The following is an 18,867-nucleotide window of genomic DNA, read 5'->3' on the forward strand; positions in this document are numbered from 1 at the left end:
GTGGGGCATTCATTAACTGAACTACTCCTAATTAGGAGATGGGACTTCATGGGCTTCGGACAATACTGACCTACAAGTGCAGGCATGCAGCACACACAGAAAAGCAGGGGGCAAACAACTAAGTCCACTGACCTCAGAGGGGATTCAATGAAAACAGTCTTGGCCAGTGAAAGGGTGTTGCCTTTAATTGAGCCAGGTTTAAGGATATCAATCAATTTCTGCATCTCACTCCTGCATTTTATTTCTATTTTATTTCTTAATTGTTGACTTAATTGTTTTATTGAATGCTCCTCGTTGTTTTAAATCTTGTTTACTTTTGCATTATGTTTTGATGTTTTTAATTGTGTTATGTGCACAAGAACTTTGAATTGCCTTGTCGTTGAAATGTGCAATAGAAATAAACTTGTCAAATTAAGTTATACAACCAATCTTGTCCTTGGACAAAGATGAGGGGTGAGGTCTGAGGATGATGATAAATAGCAGAAATACATGAGTAGATCTGAGGATTACTGACACTCTGACAAAGTTAGGAATGGGCCATTACCCAACCCTGGCGTAGACACAACAATGTGGCATATGTGAACATGGAAAACAAGCCAAGCCGCACTATAGCCATAGAAGGCATCGATAATGTGCCCAACCCACTATTTTAATACAGTCTATGACCCAGTTACGTTACATGGTAGGGAATTTAGGGAATCTAAAAGTGTTTGTGCCTGCAGGATGCCAGTTCAGCCTTTGTACAAGGAAAACTATAACTTATTCAGTCTGTGAAAGATGACGTAGCCTCTATTTGAGACACATCCTTACCTTTATTGTGAGGCCTTTAATTTATACCAGCATCTTGACGACAATTGGACTCACTTAATTTTGGAAAAGTGTTTTCGTTTTTCACAAGTCTACCTACAGTGGTTAGTTGATCCACTCAACAACGACCTGGATCCTCTCAAACAAAAATGTCCCTCTCGCCTCCTGTTGAACCGATGCATTCAATTATGTTTTCTTTGGCATACGAGAGGGAACTGTTAATTATGCTTTTGTTTTCTCTCAAACAAAATTACTCGACCGAATTTAAGAGCTCTTGATTAACAAAGGCGGGTAGATATTCCCCTTTGTGCTAATTCGATGACGCCATTCGCGCTCTCTTCTATCCCTCTATCATTCTGTTGTTTCTCCTCTCCACTCCCAACCCTTCCTTCTGTTATTTCCCTTGCTTTACTTACACGGTACAATTCACACCACGGTAAAAGGTGTATGTTTTACAATCCGGCACATCAGGAATGGCAGGCTTTCAATCTAGACTCCAGTTAGCTTTATCAGCTACGGACAGCTTGCTTCAAATATCCCAAAGTGTGTCAGCTCAGGCTCTGAGGGTGCATCCCTATGAACACCACAACTCTTTGTTTTCTATGTTTCCATCCATCATTCCGCCAATAAACATCTACAGAGGTGAACTTATCACTTTATTTGAATTTTCCACCCTGGGGTCGGGAAATGACACTGCGACTGCTTGCTCTTTCTCGTACTAGTAGGTTTATCTCTTGCCGCGCAGCCAAAGTGAACAGATGGTTCACCGCGATTTCCTTTGCTTCTTTATTTCTTTTCCCCTTCTTTCTATTTTCAAACTGGAGATTTACCTCAAACCTGCCACTTGAATTCAAAGTCACCAGTTTACCCTCCCATAACTGTTTTTGTCCCTGAAGTCAGATGTACCTTCCAAATTCACTCCTACTGAGAAAAGCTGGTGAATAAATCATGAAAGAAATCAAACTAGCCTGGGGGTTTCCTTAAAAAGGGACTGGCTGTTCCTGTAAACCTAAACAGGTGTTGAAGTCTTAAAGGAAAAAAAAAAACATGGAGACAGGAGAGACGCTGTAAATAATTGATAGAATGTGTCGCAGTCCTAATGACCTCAAATTGCTGACATGTTGCTTTTACCATTGCTTTTCTGGCAGGATAAAGGCAGGGACCATGTGACCGAAATAGGAGCATTACAATACAATCACAACCAATAAGATCTAATACAAGAGGTTGGCTGACTCTTTATATAGGCTAGTGTAGTGTACGTGTTTGTCTACATTTGGTTTGTTTGTGTTAGACAAAGAGATTTAAAAGCTCTTGAATATTAATGGTTATTGACCAATAGCTGCTTGCTATACTGGTGTGCCAATCGTCTTGTCTTTCTTGATAGCTCTTAAGGGCAAGCAACTCTAACGCCATGTACTGCTCTAAGACCACTTTCAACAGAGGATTGGCTTGAAGACTGATTGGGTAAAAACAAAGAGTTGCTTGCTGACTTTGACACTGGAAACTTCTCATGGAATTCCTTGCTGGATAACAAATGTCTCAACGTCGCCTTGGGCCGAATAGTTAACATACTTGGGATTCAAGTAACAAAGATGACCTTTGACATGTAGGGGGTCTGATATCTGTGGTGAGGGGCAGGTGTCAGCGATCATGCAAAGAGACACAAGTTGGACTGACAGCCAAACAGTCAAGATCACAAGGTTAGAATGCAGGACTGATTACTACCCTACACTATATTATCATATGAACTTTATAATTCATGGTATGTGATAGTCTTTTCCAAATAATGCAAGACAGAATGGTAGATTAAAATAGAACCCAACATTTTGTAGGGAGTTCAACTGCCTTTTTAATCTTAAGTGGAGATCTGTATCCAGCTATGTGCGGCCCTCACCACAATAAGATAACGGAATCCTTCAGATCTTCTCTCAGATCCAATTGTGACTCTATCCCCAAATAAGCCTTTGCACATCAAAGGGCATTAGACAGACGTCACGCTTGCTAATACAATGATGGCGAACACAAGACTCCTAGCCATCAATTGAGACAGACCAGGCACACCCGCCATCGAAACGAGGCAGTTGGATTGCTTGAGTTATAATTCAGACTTGTTACTTGGCAGCCTCACAAGCTATGAGTGCTCTGATCCAACCTCAAACGAAGCCCCTGTGAAACAAAGAAATACTTTCTGCCTTTTCCAGCACAGAAACAGGAGTCATTCATGTTGTGGGTGAAGACATCTTGGGGTCGGACTGCTTTTGGAACAACCTTAAAGTAAAAACAAAATAAAGAATAAGCGTTGTTCAATTCGTTAAAACAAACTTTCCAGTGGGACAAGGACTAAAAAGGAAAGCTACTCCACAATTGACATTCATGACTGCACGTGGGACTGGCAGGACCTCAGTAATCCCGAGGGATTTAGAGAAGCAATGAATAGTTCAAGTTTGTTGTGAAAGCCCTGACCCAGTTGACTCAGACTAGTAAACAGATGTATGTTCCACTGGTGGAGCCAGTTACTCAGAAGCAAGGCCTGTCAATAAGAATCCCCTGAGTATGTGTGTGTGTGTGTGTGTTTCTGTGTGTGTGTGTGTGTGTGTGGGGGGGGGGGGGATATCTTTATACTTCCTAGTCAATTGTGAGCAGGCTGCCTCCACACCAGGTGACAGGCTGAACTATTTCATCTGCCCAGGTTCAGTCATGTAATACTGCCATGCTCTAGAAGAATAGGTCGAGAAACTGACTGTCCTTTGCTAAACATATTTATTCAAGCATTGGAAAAGAACTGCTGCTGACATGCAAAGAACTGTCCCAGATACAAAATATAAAGATGTGCAAATGCATAGGCTATGACAGCAACATTTTAACGTCTGCCAATTTAGTTTTTTTTCTTACTATAATGTTATGATTTTCTACATCCCCTCAGCAAAGGATTTCACTAATTTGCTGTGGATACAAAGTCAATTTGAGAAAATTGCAGAGACAGAGTGTGAAAATGAGGGACTCAACAAAACAGCTGCTAGAATTAGTTTTCACCTCTATCGCCTGGAGTGGAGGGGGGAGAGGGGGGGGTCAAATAGAATCCCAGTTGTGAAATTGTGTCCAGTCTGTTCGTTAACGATCGTAATGTATCGGGGTTTGACATTAAAACAAGGTGTCCCGTTACGCCAGTATGGGAGTTTCTCTACCAGCTGAAGTAATAAAGGGGGTAAATGATGGTAAGGAAAAGATACATTAAATGGGGTTTGTGATTGGGTAGGGGTGGGGAGGGGGTCTGGGTGAGGGTGGAGGGGGGGGGGGGACGTCTGTGTGTGGGTGAGGTGCTGAGTTGGAGGAGGAGAGAGGACTCTAACCCCAGGTCTTCACCACCCTGTCTCAGTGAAAAATAGCATCATCTTCTTTGTGCTCTGCACTGATTGTTTCCTTTCTAAATCCCCTTTGAGATTCTATAATTAATTGAATGCTTTTTTTATTTGCTATTAAAACACCCTCAGCTAATGCCTGAGATTATGAGACTCCATTGCAGAGCCAATCAATTAATCATTGGCTGCTTTATTTTCCAAAACCTCCTTCACAGACGAACACTCACAGTCATTCTTCATTCAGAATGACACCGAAGAAAGTCCTAAAGTTAAATAAGAAGTTAGAAAAAGTCAAATCTCTTCTCTTTTAGGTAGGATTTCTTGCTGCCAGATTTTCCTACCTACAAGTAAGGCTTGTCAATACCATGATGGACATTTTTTACATGGCAAGTCAACTCAAAAAGACCATTGATCACTAAAAGAAAGTTACATATAGTGTGCAACTTTAAAATGTGAAGTTTGAACTAATGTAAATACCAAGACACTAACCCTTATATGAAATTATAATGAAGCCTCTGCAGTTTATCACATACTCATTACTTCATATTTTTAATGAGGCATGGAATACGATCAAAACTAGTCACTGACCAATATGTCATTTGACAACCAATTACTTGATCACTGTCATTAGGCATGGCCTTGCAGTGTGTCAGGCTTAAACTTGACATTAAACTTGGCTTGTACTGACCTTCTCAAAACAACAATCAGGGTAGCAGCCCATCTCGTGCTCATCGTCTACCTCAAACGACAATCCAATCTTCCACCCTATCCTCGAAGAATCCATTGACACCGTTGAAAGAACACCCAGTTCTGCATCCAGACGGACACAGGCTACCATGTACCTAACAGAACAGTGTCCGTGCCGCGTGGGAGGAGAAAAATCGTCTTTCATTCTATGCTGACAGGCAGAAGAGATGGGTGACGTGCCATTTGGTACTAGCCTGTAATCCTGACCCTGCCCAGTGTTCACCAGCCTCCCCCCTAGGCCGTCTTTCATCCCTGTCGAGGGGCGGCAAGATCCCACCGGCCGACCGGGGGTGGCGACGGAGACGGGGGCCTTGCCTACCCTCGGCGGAGCCGGCGTCATTCAGGAACGTGACAGATGTTCTGTTGTGTCCCTCTGTGTGCACGCAAGCACAGCAAGTGGAGCAGGGAAAAGGGAGAGAGGCAGGTATATAAAATGTAATGGGGAGGTAAAGAGAAGAGAGACAGAGAGAACGTGTGTTGTATGTCCCCGGGGGGAGGGGGGGGCGGTGAAATGGACGGATGAAGAGAGAGATGAAAAGAAGGGATGAAGCAGGATGAGTAAATGCAGCTTTCTCTAAAGGCCTAGCCAGGCAAGCAGCAAGGCAGGGGAGGGAGGGAGGCAGGGAGGCAGGAAGGCAGGAAGGCAGGAAGGCAGAGCGCTGTGTTTATGCTCAAATGCTCCCCCCCTCTGCTGTGCAGACTGCTTCACAACTCCAGCAGATGTACTGCTCTGAGTGCTGGAGATCAGCTAGAGGGATAAAGCGTACACCTTTCTTTCTTTCATTCCCTCCCCTCCTCCCCCTTGACCTCTCTCCCTTTCAGCGGTCTGTGAATCTGGTTTTTACTCTTGCTTTCCCTACCTTTATCCTGTCGCTCTTCTTTAAAATGCCTTCTGTTTACTCTATTTGATCTGCCCGAGACTCTCTTTTCATCCTGTATATATCTGTCCTCCTTCATGGATGTCTCTGGATACTACCTCACCCCATCTCTCTGTATCTCCCTCTCTCTCTGCACCCCTCTCTCAATCTCTGTATCTCTCTCTCTCTCTGCATCTCTCCCTTTCTGTCTTTGCATCTCCCACTCTCTCAACCTCTGTCTCTCTCTCTCTGTCTCTCCCTCTCTCTGTCTGTATCTGTATCCGTCTCTTTCTGTTTAGGAATTTACTTTGCATATTCCATTTGCCGGTTGTTACCTTGAGCGAGGAATCCATTTACCTCAGAAAACAGAGGGTCGTTTATTTAGCATGGAAAAAGGTTCCTCCTCGTCATCTTATCAGCCATCAGCACTGTTTTTCTGTTATGATTAGTAATATTCAGAGGAGGCAGGGGGAAGAAAAGGAATCGACTTCAACATCGCTCAGAGCTATTTGCTCTAACACAAAGCTTGAGATAGAAGTCTTTCACTCAGTCTCTCTCTCTCTCTCTCTTCCGTTCTCTCTCACTTTCCAAGAGGACGCTTTGGGAGCTCCGATTTTACCAGTCCATCAACCCACATTCGATCCTCTTGAGCACATTAAGCGTCTGTAAATAAAGCGGACGTGGCGAGGAATGCACAAACACACCGGCGCTGCTTTCCCTCTCGTAAAGACCCCTGTCCATCTGTCTGACCGTGTGTGTGCAGTATAAGCTGAAGGCTAGGAGGCTGGAGACAGGCTTTGCTGTTTCAACGTGCCAGCTGTGGCGTACGACACAGTGTGACTTGTACAAACGTCTCTCAAAGTGTTATGGGTGGTACACCCTGTGTTCACGGATTGATCCCATTTTTTGTGTAAAAAAATGAAGAAAGTATAACGTGCTGAAGTGAGGGTCATCTACCTTTCAGCAATGACAATTCTACCTTAGTATGAGATGTGAGACTGTAAACCTTTCTCACATACAGATCCAATGTCACTGCCGTTTTAGATTTAAAACATATTAATACAAAAAAAGGTCCCCCAAAATCGTAGTGAGCTTTGCGATTGTGTTTCGATCAATATTTCTCTATGGCTAGCTGGAAGGGGGCTAGCTTGACAACATGCTACCTCAGAGGCTAACTGTCGCCGAACGTTGCCAGAAGCTGGTCTCAGCAGGAGTCTAGGGGATAGCAAGAGACCAGGTCGCCCTACCGGGCAGGAACACAGACAGAAGGTTGAACCACGAGACCTTGCGATGCTTCATTAGCCTTCATGTACCTTACATTCACAAACAGCCAGGTCAGTTTGATCAAACAGGCTTTTCAAATAACACAGTGTGAGAGAGGACAGATCTATCTGTTCTTTACTCTTTTGAATTTCTAGGAATGTCTGCGTTGGAGTAAAAGCTACATTGCCAATTTAGTGCTTGAGCCAGTAAAATGTTCCAGACAGCGTAGGTGCAGTGTAACAAAATACGACCTTTATTCAATTTGAGAGTAAACCATTCCCGCAAATGTTCAGAACTTCCATGACTTTTCCTCAACGGTGAGCATGTCAGCATGACACGGTCAGGGATCTTTATAGATCACGGCTCACGGCTCTACCACTGGAGCACGGGCTCATCAGACGAACACACCAGATGACGTGTACCATAAATGTCCGAGGAACGTCCCACCTGAGAATGTCTGAGCTCAGTGTATGGCTAGAAAAAAAGGGCGGGGAGTTTGGATGAATTATTGAAAAAGCTGGGGCCGAGAGCCACTAAAGAACGGAGAGGAATTACTCTTACTTTGGCTAACGCTTTGCAGAACGGACATTCTGGTTCCCATAAGGCCTTAATGGAACAGGGCCTCACTTTAGCAGACTGACTTTGTCCCAAAAGTAGTAGAAGTGGAGCTGTCTTTGTCCTTGGGCCTTGCTACATTACATAAATGCGGCCTCGCTACAATGCCTAAATGACTTTTCAGAGACTCCTGGTTTAGCATAAAGGACACAAAATCGCTCGGGAAGCCCACGTTATTAACCACGGGGGGATTGGTACGTACAATGTTAACTCATTGACATGCCTGTTCAAGGCAGACATAACTACACAAAAACATCAATTTGGAATGATGGGGTAAAAAATAACTTTGTTCCACTAACTCATATTTAAACCCCCAAATTGTTTGGATGCAATTAGAGAGTAGCCTTGCAGGCAGGCTTGGAGGGTTTCTGAATAGCATCATTAGATGCATTAGGAGTGACCCTGTAGTGCTTGATTAATTCAGTAGAAAGTGACTTGAGATCAAAGCCTGTGCACTAGCACCCCTTGACTCCCTGGCTCAGGCTAATAAACATCTACTTTGAAACCAAGAGTTTCCAGCTCCGAAGCAAACCTAGCACACAGAATGCTCATTGATTCCGGCGACGCAAATCCCACTCAGCAGTCAGCCCATGTCATATGGGGACCATCGTGACTGTTGGCTACTTAGCGACTCGGTGCACCCCGGCCTTAGAACATGAGCAAGAGGCTATAGTAGCTCCAAAGCTCATTGGGGATAATTAAAGTGATTGAGCTGATCTTAATCACTTTATGGGGTTCTTTGATGATGGCTTGGCACAGGGGTCCATTACACAATGTTTTTCATGGATTTGGGAGAAAATTCCAGAATCTTAAGTTAGAGTCAAATTTGTTTGAGAATTGTTCATCACAACAATATTTAATTTAATTTATATGGTAAAGTTTTCATTTTAAGGGATGTGCGATAATCTTTTCTGTCTCTTTTTTGTCAAATGTCCTTGACAGACTTTGGTTTCCTCTTTTAATATTGAGGTCATTTACAAGAATAAATCCTTGTTGCCTGGCGAAATGTCATTGAAATTTGCATTTTCAAATCTTTAACCAACTAATTGCACCTCCCTGTCTGAAACCTGAGGTCACTGCATACTGTAGGACATGGAAGGGAAAACACTGTACCGTAGAAACACACAATGTTCATCCTTCTGAATCAATAATTATTCATTTGTAGGGGACCATGTTTACTCTTATTAAAACAAATAGTCAGGCGCAGCGACCAGCATGTTATCTATCATGCTGTGGACACAATCTCAGTCGCTTTGTGGCTTTGGCAGATTTTTTTAACTCCCTTTCAGACCATACAACCTAACATCCATCTTGTTAGCAGGCCTGATAATTCTTAGCTAAACACCACTTTGGCTTCTTTTTGTCTTAAATCACCCCTCTGCACTGTACAAACACTGATTCACTTCCTCCATTAATTACGCGAGAAACTTTGGGTGGGGTAGGGTGGGGTGTGGGGGGATTATTTTCTGCACCGAGATCAATTTCTTTTCGGACAGTCGACTCAATCTTTTTAATTACAATAATAAATAACTTGTCATTATCTGTTCCATTTTCAGTGATGAACGAGACTGAGGATTTAGATTTGAGGGGAGCTTCGAGCCAAAATGGGCCTCCTCCCTTGGCCAACAGATTTATAATAATGCACAGCTCTGCCAAAGGTTTACAGCCGGGGGGCTCGTTGCTAATCAAAAAACAAGCAGCAACAACACCTACAATGTGCCTGGAGAGAACATTTTAAGATGAGAACATATCAGAACACATTTTAATCTGGTAATATGCCTAAAACAACTAAATCTACCAGCAAGATTAAAAACACTGTAAATCCAGACCGTACATACTTAAAATAGGAGCTTAAATATCCTTGGTGAGTTGAATTGGGGATGATGACTGGAAAATAACTCCCGGGAGGAAAAAGCAGCTGCTGCCATAACTTGCACCTGTCGCTCAACTCTGGGGGGTGGGGGGACCCGGGGGTGGAGGGGGAAGGGGGGAAATATTAATTGTATTGCTTTAGAAAAATGAGATTGCATGCCAAACACCTCTGACAAAAAAGAGCAAGATGATGGGAGTTCCAGAGAAGTGCAAACGAAAGGGGTCATAGAACTTCCTTCAAATGTAAAACGCTGTCTCAGGTACTTTTATAAATCTCTCATATTCGTCCCGGCAAAAAGAGTTCAACTGGGTGGACAGTCAGACAAAGTCAGCATGTTTTTATCAGCGAGTCCTGAGTTACAATTTTCTTCTTTTTCATTTTTTTTCTTCTCTACTGCACAATTGAGTTCCTTGTGTACTGGGCTGAATCATGGCATGCTTAGAACTTGCTAGGTATAAACTAAAGAGAATCGGTAGTACGGTGCCTCTTGGCCCCTCCTTATGTTCCCCGCCGCATTGACTTTTGCAAGCTAGCGATCCCAGGCAGCAATTTTACAATAGCCACCTGCTTCACCCCCACTGTGCTCCTTGCTGTGGCGGGCTAAAACAGCTGATGTAGCAATTTGTTTCCCGAGGAACATGAGCATTCAGTCAATGTTTCGTTTTCCTGTCATTTGCTTCCTGTTGGAAGTCAGGCTCAAACTAAGACAGGTTTGTGAAGAGTTGAGACAAATAACTGTGTTTTTATAAGAGTACATATTTAATGAAGAAGTTCCTTGACATTTCTACTTCACAAAAACAGTTTTATCATACTTCGGCAAACATATGATCATTTCAAACCAACCAGTTTGACCAACAAAGCATTTAGTACTACTCGTGTTTTGATGTCCTATTATTGGAGTGAGTTTCTAGGTTTTGCACTTTATTATCAAGTTGATCACATCTGCATAACACTCTAGAGTGCTCACTCTACTGCACAAAGATCTGTAATTGCTCTGTCCACTGTTAAATGACAAACCGATGGCGGTACTGTACTCCTAATCTGTAATTGCTGATGTACTGTCTTGGTTGATTCACTAAGTAAACTTTCAGTGCTACATCATGATCCAGGGACTTCTATTCCACACATTCTCAGAGATTCAGAGATACTATGTGTTATGCGAATTCAATCAGAAATCCATGGTTTCAGTGTCACAAAGATGATTCAGCCCTGGTGCTTTTCTTCCCCGCTACCTCATTTCCTTTCATTTTCCAATTTCAGACACCAAATCAGACAACCTCAATTCAAACACATATCAAACAGAACTTAAGTCATTGCAAACTTAATCAAAAGTGAGGAAGAGAATAGGCACGATATGCAAACTAAGGGCCTCATTCACGGGCCGAGCAGATTTGGCTAGGAACATCATTACGCTCCGGGGTTCGCCTTTCATGCAAATGACTTCTCTAAGCCTGGAAGTTCATTACTAATGGCGTTTCCCATCAGGCCAGGCCAATCCAAATGCTAATACGGCCCATACTCTGGATCCGTCACCTCCAGCCCCTTCTTCCTCACGGCTTGGCAATTACAACAATGTTTTTTTTCTCCGTGGAATTAGCCATTACCCCCCGTGGAGAGCTCATGAGCAAAGATGCTTTGCTGTCTCCTCTACCACAGGCCATTGGAGCCCGAATGAGCTCAATGAGAATGTCACTTCCTATGCATTGCATATTACATCAGCGGTCTCTTTATGCAACCGTGACATCTCAACATGGACGTCGCAAAAACACCTGGCTGTGATAAAAGGCAACTGGTGTAACTGGAGGGACTTTTGAAAAGGTTGCGTCGATGTGACCTCGGCCTGTTGTGACAAATGCCTTGTCAAATGAAGTCTCCCTCCCACGGTTGTGTTGCTGTTGAGCTTGGACTACAGACAAAGTACGACCCTCTGTATTTTTGGTATACCACACGTGCTGGAGCAAAACAAGGGCTGCACTCAAGCATCTCTCTTATATATAATGCATTGTTTTGTGTGACCTTGTAAAAGTGCTCTACCCTGACCTCCAAATACAGCACCTCACCCCCCTGGCAGGAGGCGCCCAGTGGAGCCTGAGCACGGGACATGAGTCAGCCAAAAGACAAGTTAAAAACAAAAATGACCCTTGTGAAATTATATGACTGCCTTATTTTGCACTGATTTTACCGGTTTGAACAAAACCAACAACATGTGAGATAATATACCTCATAGCATGTGCCCTTTAAAAAACATAAAACTAAAACCACTCTCTTAGTCCTGTTGACGTGTGTGGGTGTTTTGTATATAACAATTTGTATATCAAACTATTTTTGTACACATTCTTTCTTATCCAGTGCATGGAAATGTGTACCATTGTGAAAACACTGAATATTGCAGAGAAGAGTCCCAGTTGATTGTTGTAGTACCCGTGTGTGTACATTTAATTTGACTTTAAGTGTGTTCAAGGGAGATAGAACGAGAGAGAGAGATAAAGAAACAGAGAGAAAGAGAGAGAGAGCTTTTGTCCCAGCTGGACCAGAGAGCAGCATACTTTATCTCAAAACAGAGTTTTTTCATTCTTTCTTTCAGTGGCAGATACATTGATGGGCAAGCGGAGGATGTGGAATAAGGAAGGGTGAAATGGATTGGTAATAAACATGCTAATGCTGCTCTGCAGAGCTGAGAGGAACAGATTCCTTGGAGCTGATGCCCCTTTGCCTCATGTGTGTTTGTGTGTGTGTGTGTGTGTGTGTGTGTGTGCCATGTTGTCTGTCTCTCTAATTTCTCTATCCCTCTCTCTCACACACACACACACACACACACGCACGCAGACACACACACACACACACACACACACACACACACACACACACACACACACAGAGACACTCTCTGTGGCATAGTGTAAACAGCAAAGGAGAGATGGATGAGAATCCACCACCTTTCCCTTTCAATCGGCCCCTGGAGACAGCACCACGGCTCTTTGTTGGCTCGTTGGGGAGATAAGGGGGGGAAGAGGGGGGGCGAGGATGACACGCTGCATCAGAGTCGCAGAGCCAGCGCTTTTCTATAGGTGGGAGCTCCCAATTCAATAGGAACTCATTTACTGTGTGGTGTAATTGTTGAGCATAATGGAGCAAACCTCATTCAGGCAGCCCAAGGCACTTTACGGCCATTTTTAAGTCTAAGGTTTAGAAAGATGCTAACAGTCTTTTGAGCACAGGACCCAAGTAGCATTTGCGTGTGAAAAGAACGTTGTGTGTAATCAAGTTAAATAATGTGGAGTGCCTGATATTGAACCTAATCCTTGACACCACGTTCTAGTCTGCATACTCAAAAATGTGTTGACAAGTCATATTATCTAGCTTTCTTCAAACATTCAATGCTATGAGTCAAGTCCCAGTGCAAATGGGGAGCACCAAAATCCGAAGTAACAGGACAGATGCAAATATGTGGCTGTTATCATTAATAAAGCTACTGTTGGACCGACTGTAGGGCCTGCTGTTGCATGTGGTTACACTACAGTATGGGTTTGTATACAAATCTATAATACACAGCAACAATGAATGAATTCTGCTTGATAGAAAGATTATGTAGAATATGTAAAACATTATGATTTGGATATTGTTAAATTTTTCATGAAACTCCCAGGGGGCTAATAATTTTCTATTTTGCATTATTTAATCTGTCTTTTAATTACTGTTTCAGGAAACAGAATACACATTTGTTATTTGATTCAGATTTTAAATGTTTTATTCCAAGTTGCTAATGGGCTATGTGTTATCAAGTCTGTCAAAATAACACGGAGATGCAGATAGTTATTCCAACACATAAATGCCTCTAAACATAGAAACTTTGAAAGGCCTCAAAATGACAATAAAAGTGATATATTCTCATCAAGTTCTGACCATTCTGTACCAGAATGAGAGAAAAGAAAAAGACACAAGACGAACACAGAACAAATCAAATCTTGCTTACCTGGTTGGTGGTAGGAAGGAAAAGTTAAACACAGTTGGGAGCATTTTGTTTGTTTGCTTGAAGGGGTTACTAGCACCTACCACGTAAAACAGACAGTTTGGTGGTGGCGCTCGTCTCTCCAACACTGTTGGAGGCGACACATTCGTATATGGCTTCATCTCGGGGCGTACGCAAGGGCTGAATTCTTAGCACCGAACCAGAGCCGTCGTCAAACTCTATCACCTGCAGGTGCGAGAAACAAGATATGTTAAAGGAGTTTTTTTTGTTCACAATTATTGACGGCCCTTGCGCAGAACTGACACCATTCACTCCAAAAGACAACATGGATGGTGACTCAGACAATGTGCTTCCCATGAACGAAAATCTAAAACTAGCGTGTCCTAGCTTGGCGCCTGGTCAGGCTGCTGTCATGAGCAGCTATGGGAGTTCAACTCAATTTTGCTGTGTAGGGACATGATTTGAGATAGACTGTTTAGAGTTTGTAAGTGAAGTTTGTGAGTAAATTGTGCAGTGTTTATAGCCTTGGTTATTACCATGATATGTTTAGGGCTTTGGGTCAGTTTATGCTGTCTATGCTTCTTTGTGCCCATTACATTTGTAGTACCTGCATTGTACGGGTATACATGAGGTAGATTGTTACAATTCAGGGGTTGAATATATTTAAATATAGTGTACATTGGCTCCCCGTCTTGTAAATCTATCTTGATTACTTAACTATTGGGAAGATTACTAAAGTGGCCAACTAACTTTAAGAATGGGAAAGCTTAACATTAGCTAGGCCAGAAATGATCTGTCAGTCATTATCTGTAATCCGTTACATTGACTAAAAAATTTGGAATTGCCCCACTCTTAAAGTTAACACACTAACCCTCAAAATGCATCACAGGAAATTCATTAATGGGACAGAACAAGCACAAACAATTAAATGTGGCTTGATAAACAGTAACGGACAATTGTTGTACCATGACGTGACAACAGTGGCTCAAAGGACAGGACTGAGAGTTTTGGACGGACGACATAAAATGTTCACAAACAGGTGTTTTGTAGCTTGTTCAGCTAACTTGGCATGCTACATCTTATACTCACTTTTTCTAGAAAGCCCTGTATTGTAACTCAATTTTTAAGTTTAGGTTTATACATAGACGGACCCATAATGATCTTGGATTCAGACACCCACGCACCCACCCAAGCACACACACACACACACACACTCATATACAGGTCTACAAACTTGAGAGCTGTTCAGTTCAGAGCATTTCTCTTCAAGTGTTAGTCCAACTCAGCAGTACACCTCAACATTTCAGTGGCCAAGCTACAAGCGTACAAATCTGGCATTCATGGGAACATGTGATGGAAAATATGCGCTCCCCCTTCTCATTTCAACACGATACAAAGCAAGGCAAAGAGAGAAGAAGACCTCTGTGTTTTCGTTGTCAGGTTATGAGGCGCGAGGCGGCGACATGTGCATGGGGAAGGTGGGCGTTGAGATGTCGGCGGGCATGGGGGTGTGGGCAGCCAGCGGCCAGCCTCAAAAGGCAGCATGGGAGTTCAAGCCGGTGTGTTAGCATTCAACGCGTCGAGCGCCGCAAATGCAGTGAACTCTGATAAGATTCGATTTCTGTCGGCATGAGAGGCAAAGAAGAGGCGAGACAGGGTCTCCGAGCCCTGATAAGCAGGGGGTGCCAGGCAGTAGCAAGCGAATATGGCGTTTGGAATTAAATCAAATCAAACTTGAAGAAAAAAAAAAAAAAGTGACACGATGATACTCCCAAGAAATGACACAGAAATTAATAGAAATCTTATCAGTGTTCGGTCTGTGATGTGTTATTTGTCATGAGGATCGTGCTCGAGCAGAGATTAAAGCGGGCGCAAAATCAAAGCCTCGGCCAAGCAAAGTGGGGAGGACAAGCATTCAGACGGAGATGCCACAAAGCAAAAGAGCCCCTGAGCGCCAGCGCTCCTCCACTCCTGCTTTCTGCATAAGGCAAACAAACACAGCTTGATGCTAATGTAGGTATCTGGGTCACAACGTGGTCTTTTCCCCCTTCCTCTAGCTTTACTTTTGGTTTCCCCCTGCCTCGCTGTCCAATCGTTCTGCCTTTCTTTTCTTTTAATTGCAAATCTGTCCCCAGAGTGTCGCGTACTCCCTCATTAAGACCCATGCATGGTAAAAGCATGGCAAGCATAGTTATTAGAGCCTGCTAATGCGTGGTGGCAAGTTAGGGCCAAGCAGGGGCTGGATGGCAGGATGGAATATGGAGAGTGAGGGAGGGGGCGGGGGGATTCGGGCCAATGGAAGATGGGGGGTGACCAAAAGCACGGGTGAAGCATTCTGTTTTTTGTCGAGCATTTTACATCAGAACAATAGACCTAATACCTCAAATCTCTGGTTGCTGACTTTCTTCCCCTTCTTGTTCCAAACGATCTTAGGGCGCGGGTCTCCGGTGGCTTGGCAGATGAAGGACGCCACCCCTCCTTGCACACCCGTTTGGTCATTAGGGGTTCTTAAAAACTTTGGTGGTGCTGGAGAAAGAGAGAGAGAGAGAGAGAGAGGAAGAAAGAGAAACAAACTGGTTAGAGTCGTGCTGAAGTGATCAGGAATTTCTGGATTTTTCTCCCTTATCGAGTTCTACACAGCAGAAAGTGGCAGATTTTGGCACTTGCATGTTATCAGTAAGACGACTGTCTTTGGGGGTCAAGCCACACTATTGCCAGAGGTGAGGGGAAACATACAATCCAATGTTTCCATCACGAATGGTGATACGGATAATCCTTCTAGTAGATAATGTCTAGCGTTGAGCTAAAGGCTCAATTTAGAGTGGAAAAGCACATAGAAGTGATCACAGGTAAGATTTTGATTGAACGATTTGTGATTGTTATCCTTCATTTTCTTGTCATTCGTCAAAGGACAACAGAAGCAACTAAGAAATGCCTCAAAAAAGTTCCAACCACACATTTTCTAAGTTCAGAGCTATCTGCTTTTTAACCAATGCTGGTTGGAATTCCACCACTTTCAAAAATAAATTCCAAGGTATTCAAATGACAGCTCATTAAATATAGTTTGGGTTTTGTTTGGACCTATTATTTTACAGTAGATTCAAAGTCTAGTTCAAAGTGTCTTTCATTTCACTTTCCATATGCTTCTTCACAAAGAGCTCTCTAATTAGTGTTAAAACAACCTAGCAATTTGCCACATATGCTATATAATTGATTGGATAAAGGTAAAATATGCAAAGTCTAAGTTTCGAGCACTCGCGCGTCTGACACAGAAACCTTTCATCGCTTACTGTGGATGAAAATGAGTCACATTCTGAGGAGACCGATTGAGCCGGTTCATATTCATTTCATCCAGTGCTCGGGGCCATTCATCAAAGCAAGCTGTTTCGTATCAGCTTGTCGGAATGTGTGCAGGTATATACGATACCGCTGGGCGTACATCTTGTGGACCCTCACCCCTCCATTTGGTCTAATGAGAAGGGCCGCCATTTCCCAAACCATTACACAGGAACAGAAGGCAGGTGATGATTGATGCTTAGCATAGCTCTGTGCAGCTGGCATGCTAACGCTAACCCTAGTCAGAGTCATACTGGCTTCTGCAGAGTAATGTGTCTGCTCTCTGGTTTTAGGGTCAGTACAGTGTCTCACTTTACCTCATTTGGGGGGAAAAAGCCTTCCTGCCTGGCCTCTCAGGGCTGCCTAGTGGTGTGTGGAGAGCATCTCGACAGAGTACATTGTTAATCCCTCGAAAACCACCCACTTGGCATGGAGGTTGTGTCCTGCGCAAATGAGACACGCACTTGATAGGGGCCCGGGCAAGTCTGTTAGGCCATGCGTAGGTTTCTCCGAGGCTTAATTGGCGCCTCGATTCAACGCAACAAGTCAAGTGTAAAAGCAATGAGGAAATAAATGTAAAAAATGCAGGGGAAAGAGGGGCAGAAAAAGAGAGCGAGAGAGAGAGAGAATAGGAAAACAGCATTTTCTTTGTCTGCTGTCCGTACATCTGTGTACACCCACTGCATTATGGCTATGTTTGAAGGGTATTTTCTGTCCGTTGTACAGTTTGCTCAAATAAAAGCGTGCAATGTCTACACTATGCAAATAACGGCCATTGATATGCTGAGCTATTTCTCAAAGTGATGGTTAAACCATTTGGAGACAAATGTCAGTTTGTCAGACTGAATATTATTCAATGCCATAATGTAATCACTTGCATCATGAATACTCATTACGTGGTAGAGAGGAAAGTCCTCTATATCACTGAATTATCACTGAAACACTTCAACCATTGTAAGATTAATTGCTGGTGATTCCATGAGTTGGAAGATTACCTCATGATCTGTTCAAATAATGACATCGTATTTCGACGTGTCAGATCAAAACGATCAACAGATCAAAACAAGTACGAGTGGGTAATCACTCTTCGAAGCAGTCAGGGAGGGAGGATAATAAAGATAACATCCTAAGCGCTAGAACTGTCTACCTTTGAATCAAATTGGAATGGTTTTCTTCAAAACAAAGAGGTTTTAGGTAGGTGTTTGCTGACAGCATCGCTGGGCAGGTTGAGACCTCCCCTCCTCTCTGCTCTGCCTCTCAGGCTAACTAGCCGGCTCGGCGTGAGGTGTTGCTCCATCTGTCTCTGCATGGACCAACTGCTTGCCTTTTATCAATCACTTTAGTGGACCATTAGAGGCCACACAGCTGCAGTAATAGCAGGGACGGCTGAATCACCTCATCTGCTCTGTGCGTGCGGGTGTGTGCGCATGTGCGTGGGCGTGCGCAATTCAGTGTGAGCGTGTTGCAGAGCGTGCGTTTTGTCATTTCAGTCTGCATGTGTGGGAGGGGGGTGGTCTTATGTGTGTTTGTCTGTCATTCGGTCCGCTTCCCCCTATGCTGTAATATCCAGCAGAATAAAAAAAGTGGGACAAATTAACCAGCAGGTTCTCAGGTTGAGGTGACATAAGACGCACTGTCGGCAATCAAAAGGGGCAGACAGCTAAACAGGCTGGCAGCTGGGCCTCCACTGGGCAGAAAAAAACTGAGAAATCACCAGATCTCCACGTCTCTCTCTCTCTCTCTCTCTCTCTCTCTCTCTCTCTCTCTCTCTGTCTCTCTCTCTCTCTCTCTCTCTCTCTCTCTCTCTGTCTCTCTCTCTCTCTCTCTCTCTCTCTCTCTCTCTCTCTCTCTCTCTCTCTCTCTCTCTCTCTCTCTCTCTCTCTCTCTCTCTCTCTCTCTCTCTCTCTCTCTCTCTCTCTCTCTCTCTCTCTCTCACACACACACATGTACACACACACACACACACTGACAGATCCGACAGGTGTGCGGCCAAGACTGCAGCACGCAATTTGTCAGCGCGAAGGAAGAAAAAAAAAAAAA

The 18,867-nt window shown here is 43.5% G+C and overlaps 1 protein-coding gene across 1 annotated transcript in view; it reads right to left on the reverse strand.

Moving 5' to 3' along the window:
- Nucleotides 1-18,867, reverse strand: part of ptprda (protein tyrosine phosphatase receptor type Da) — a 132,576-nt gene that overhangs the window by 57,587 nt on the left and 56,122 nt on the right. The window contains exons 3-4 of the mRNA XM_084690958.1: nt 15,872-16,017; nt 13,575-13,716 (exon numbers count right to left, since the gene is read on the reverse strand). Coding sequence (XP_084547084.1) covers nt 13,575-13,716; nt 15,872-16,017 — 288 coding nt within the window. The remainder of the gene's footprint in view (nt 1-13,574; nt 13,717-15,871; nt 16,018-18,867) is intronic.

The sequence above is a fragment of the Hypomesus nipponensis genome, chromosome 25 (assembly GCF_054491055.1).
Source record: "Hypomesus nipponensis isolate SF chromosome 25, ASM5449105v1, whole genome shotgun sequence".
Classification (NCBI taxonomy): domain Eukaryota; kingdom Metazoa; phylum Chordata; class Actinopteri; order Osmeriformes; family Osmeridae; genus Hypomesus; species Hypomesus nipponensis.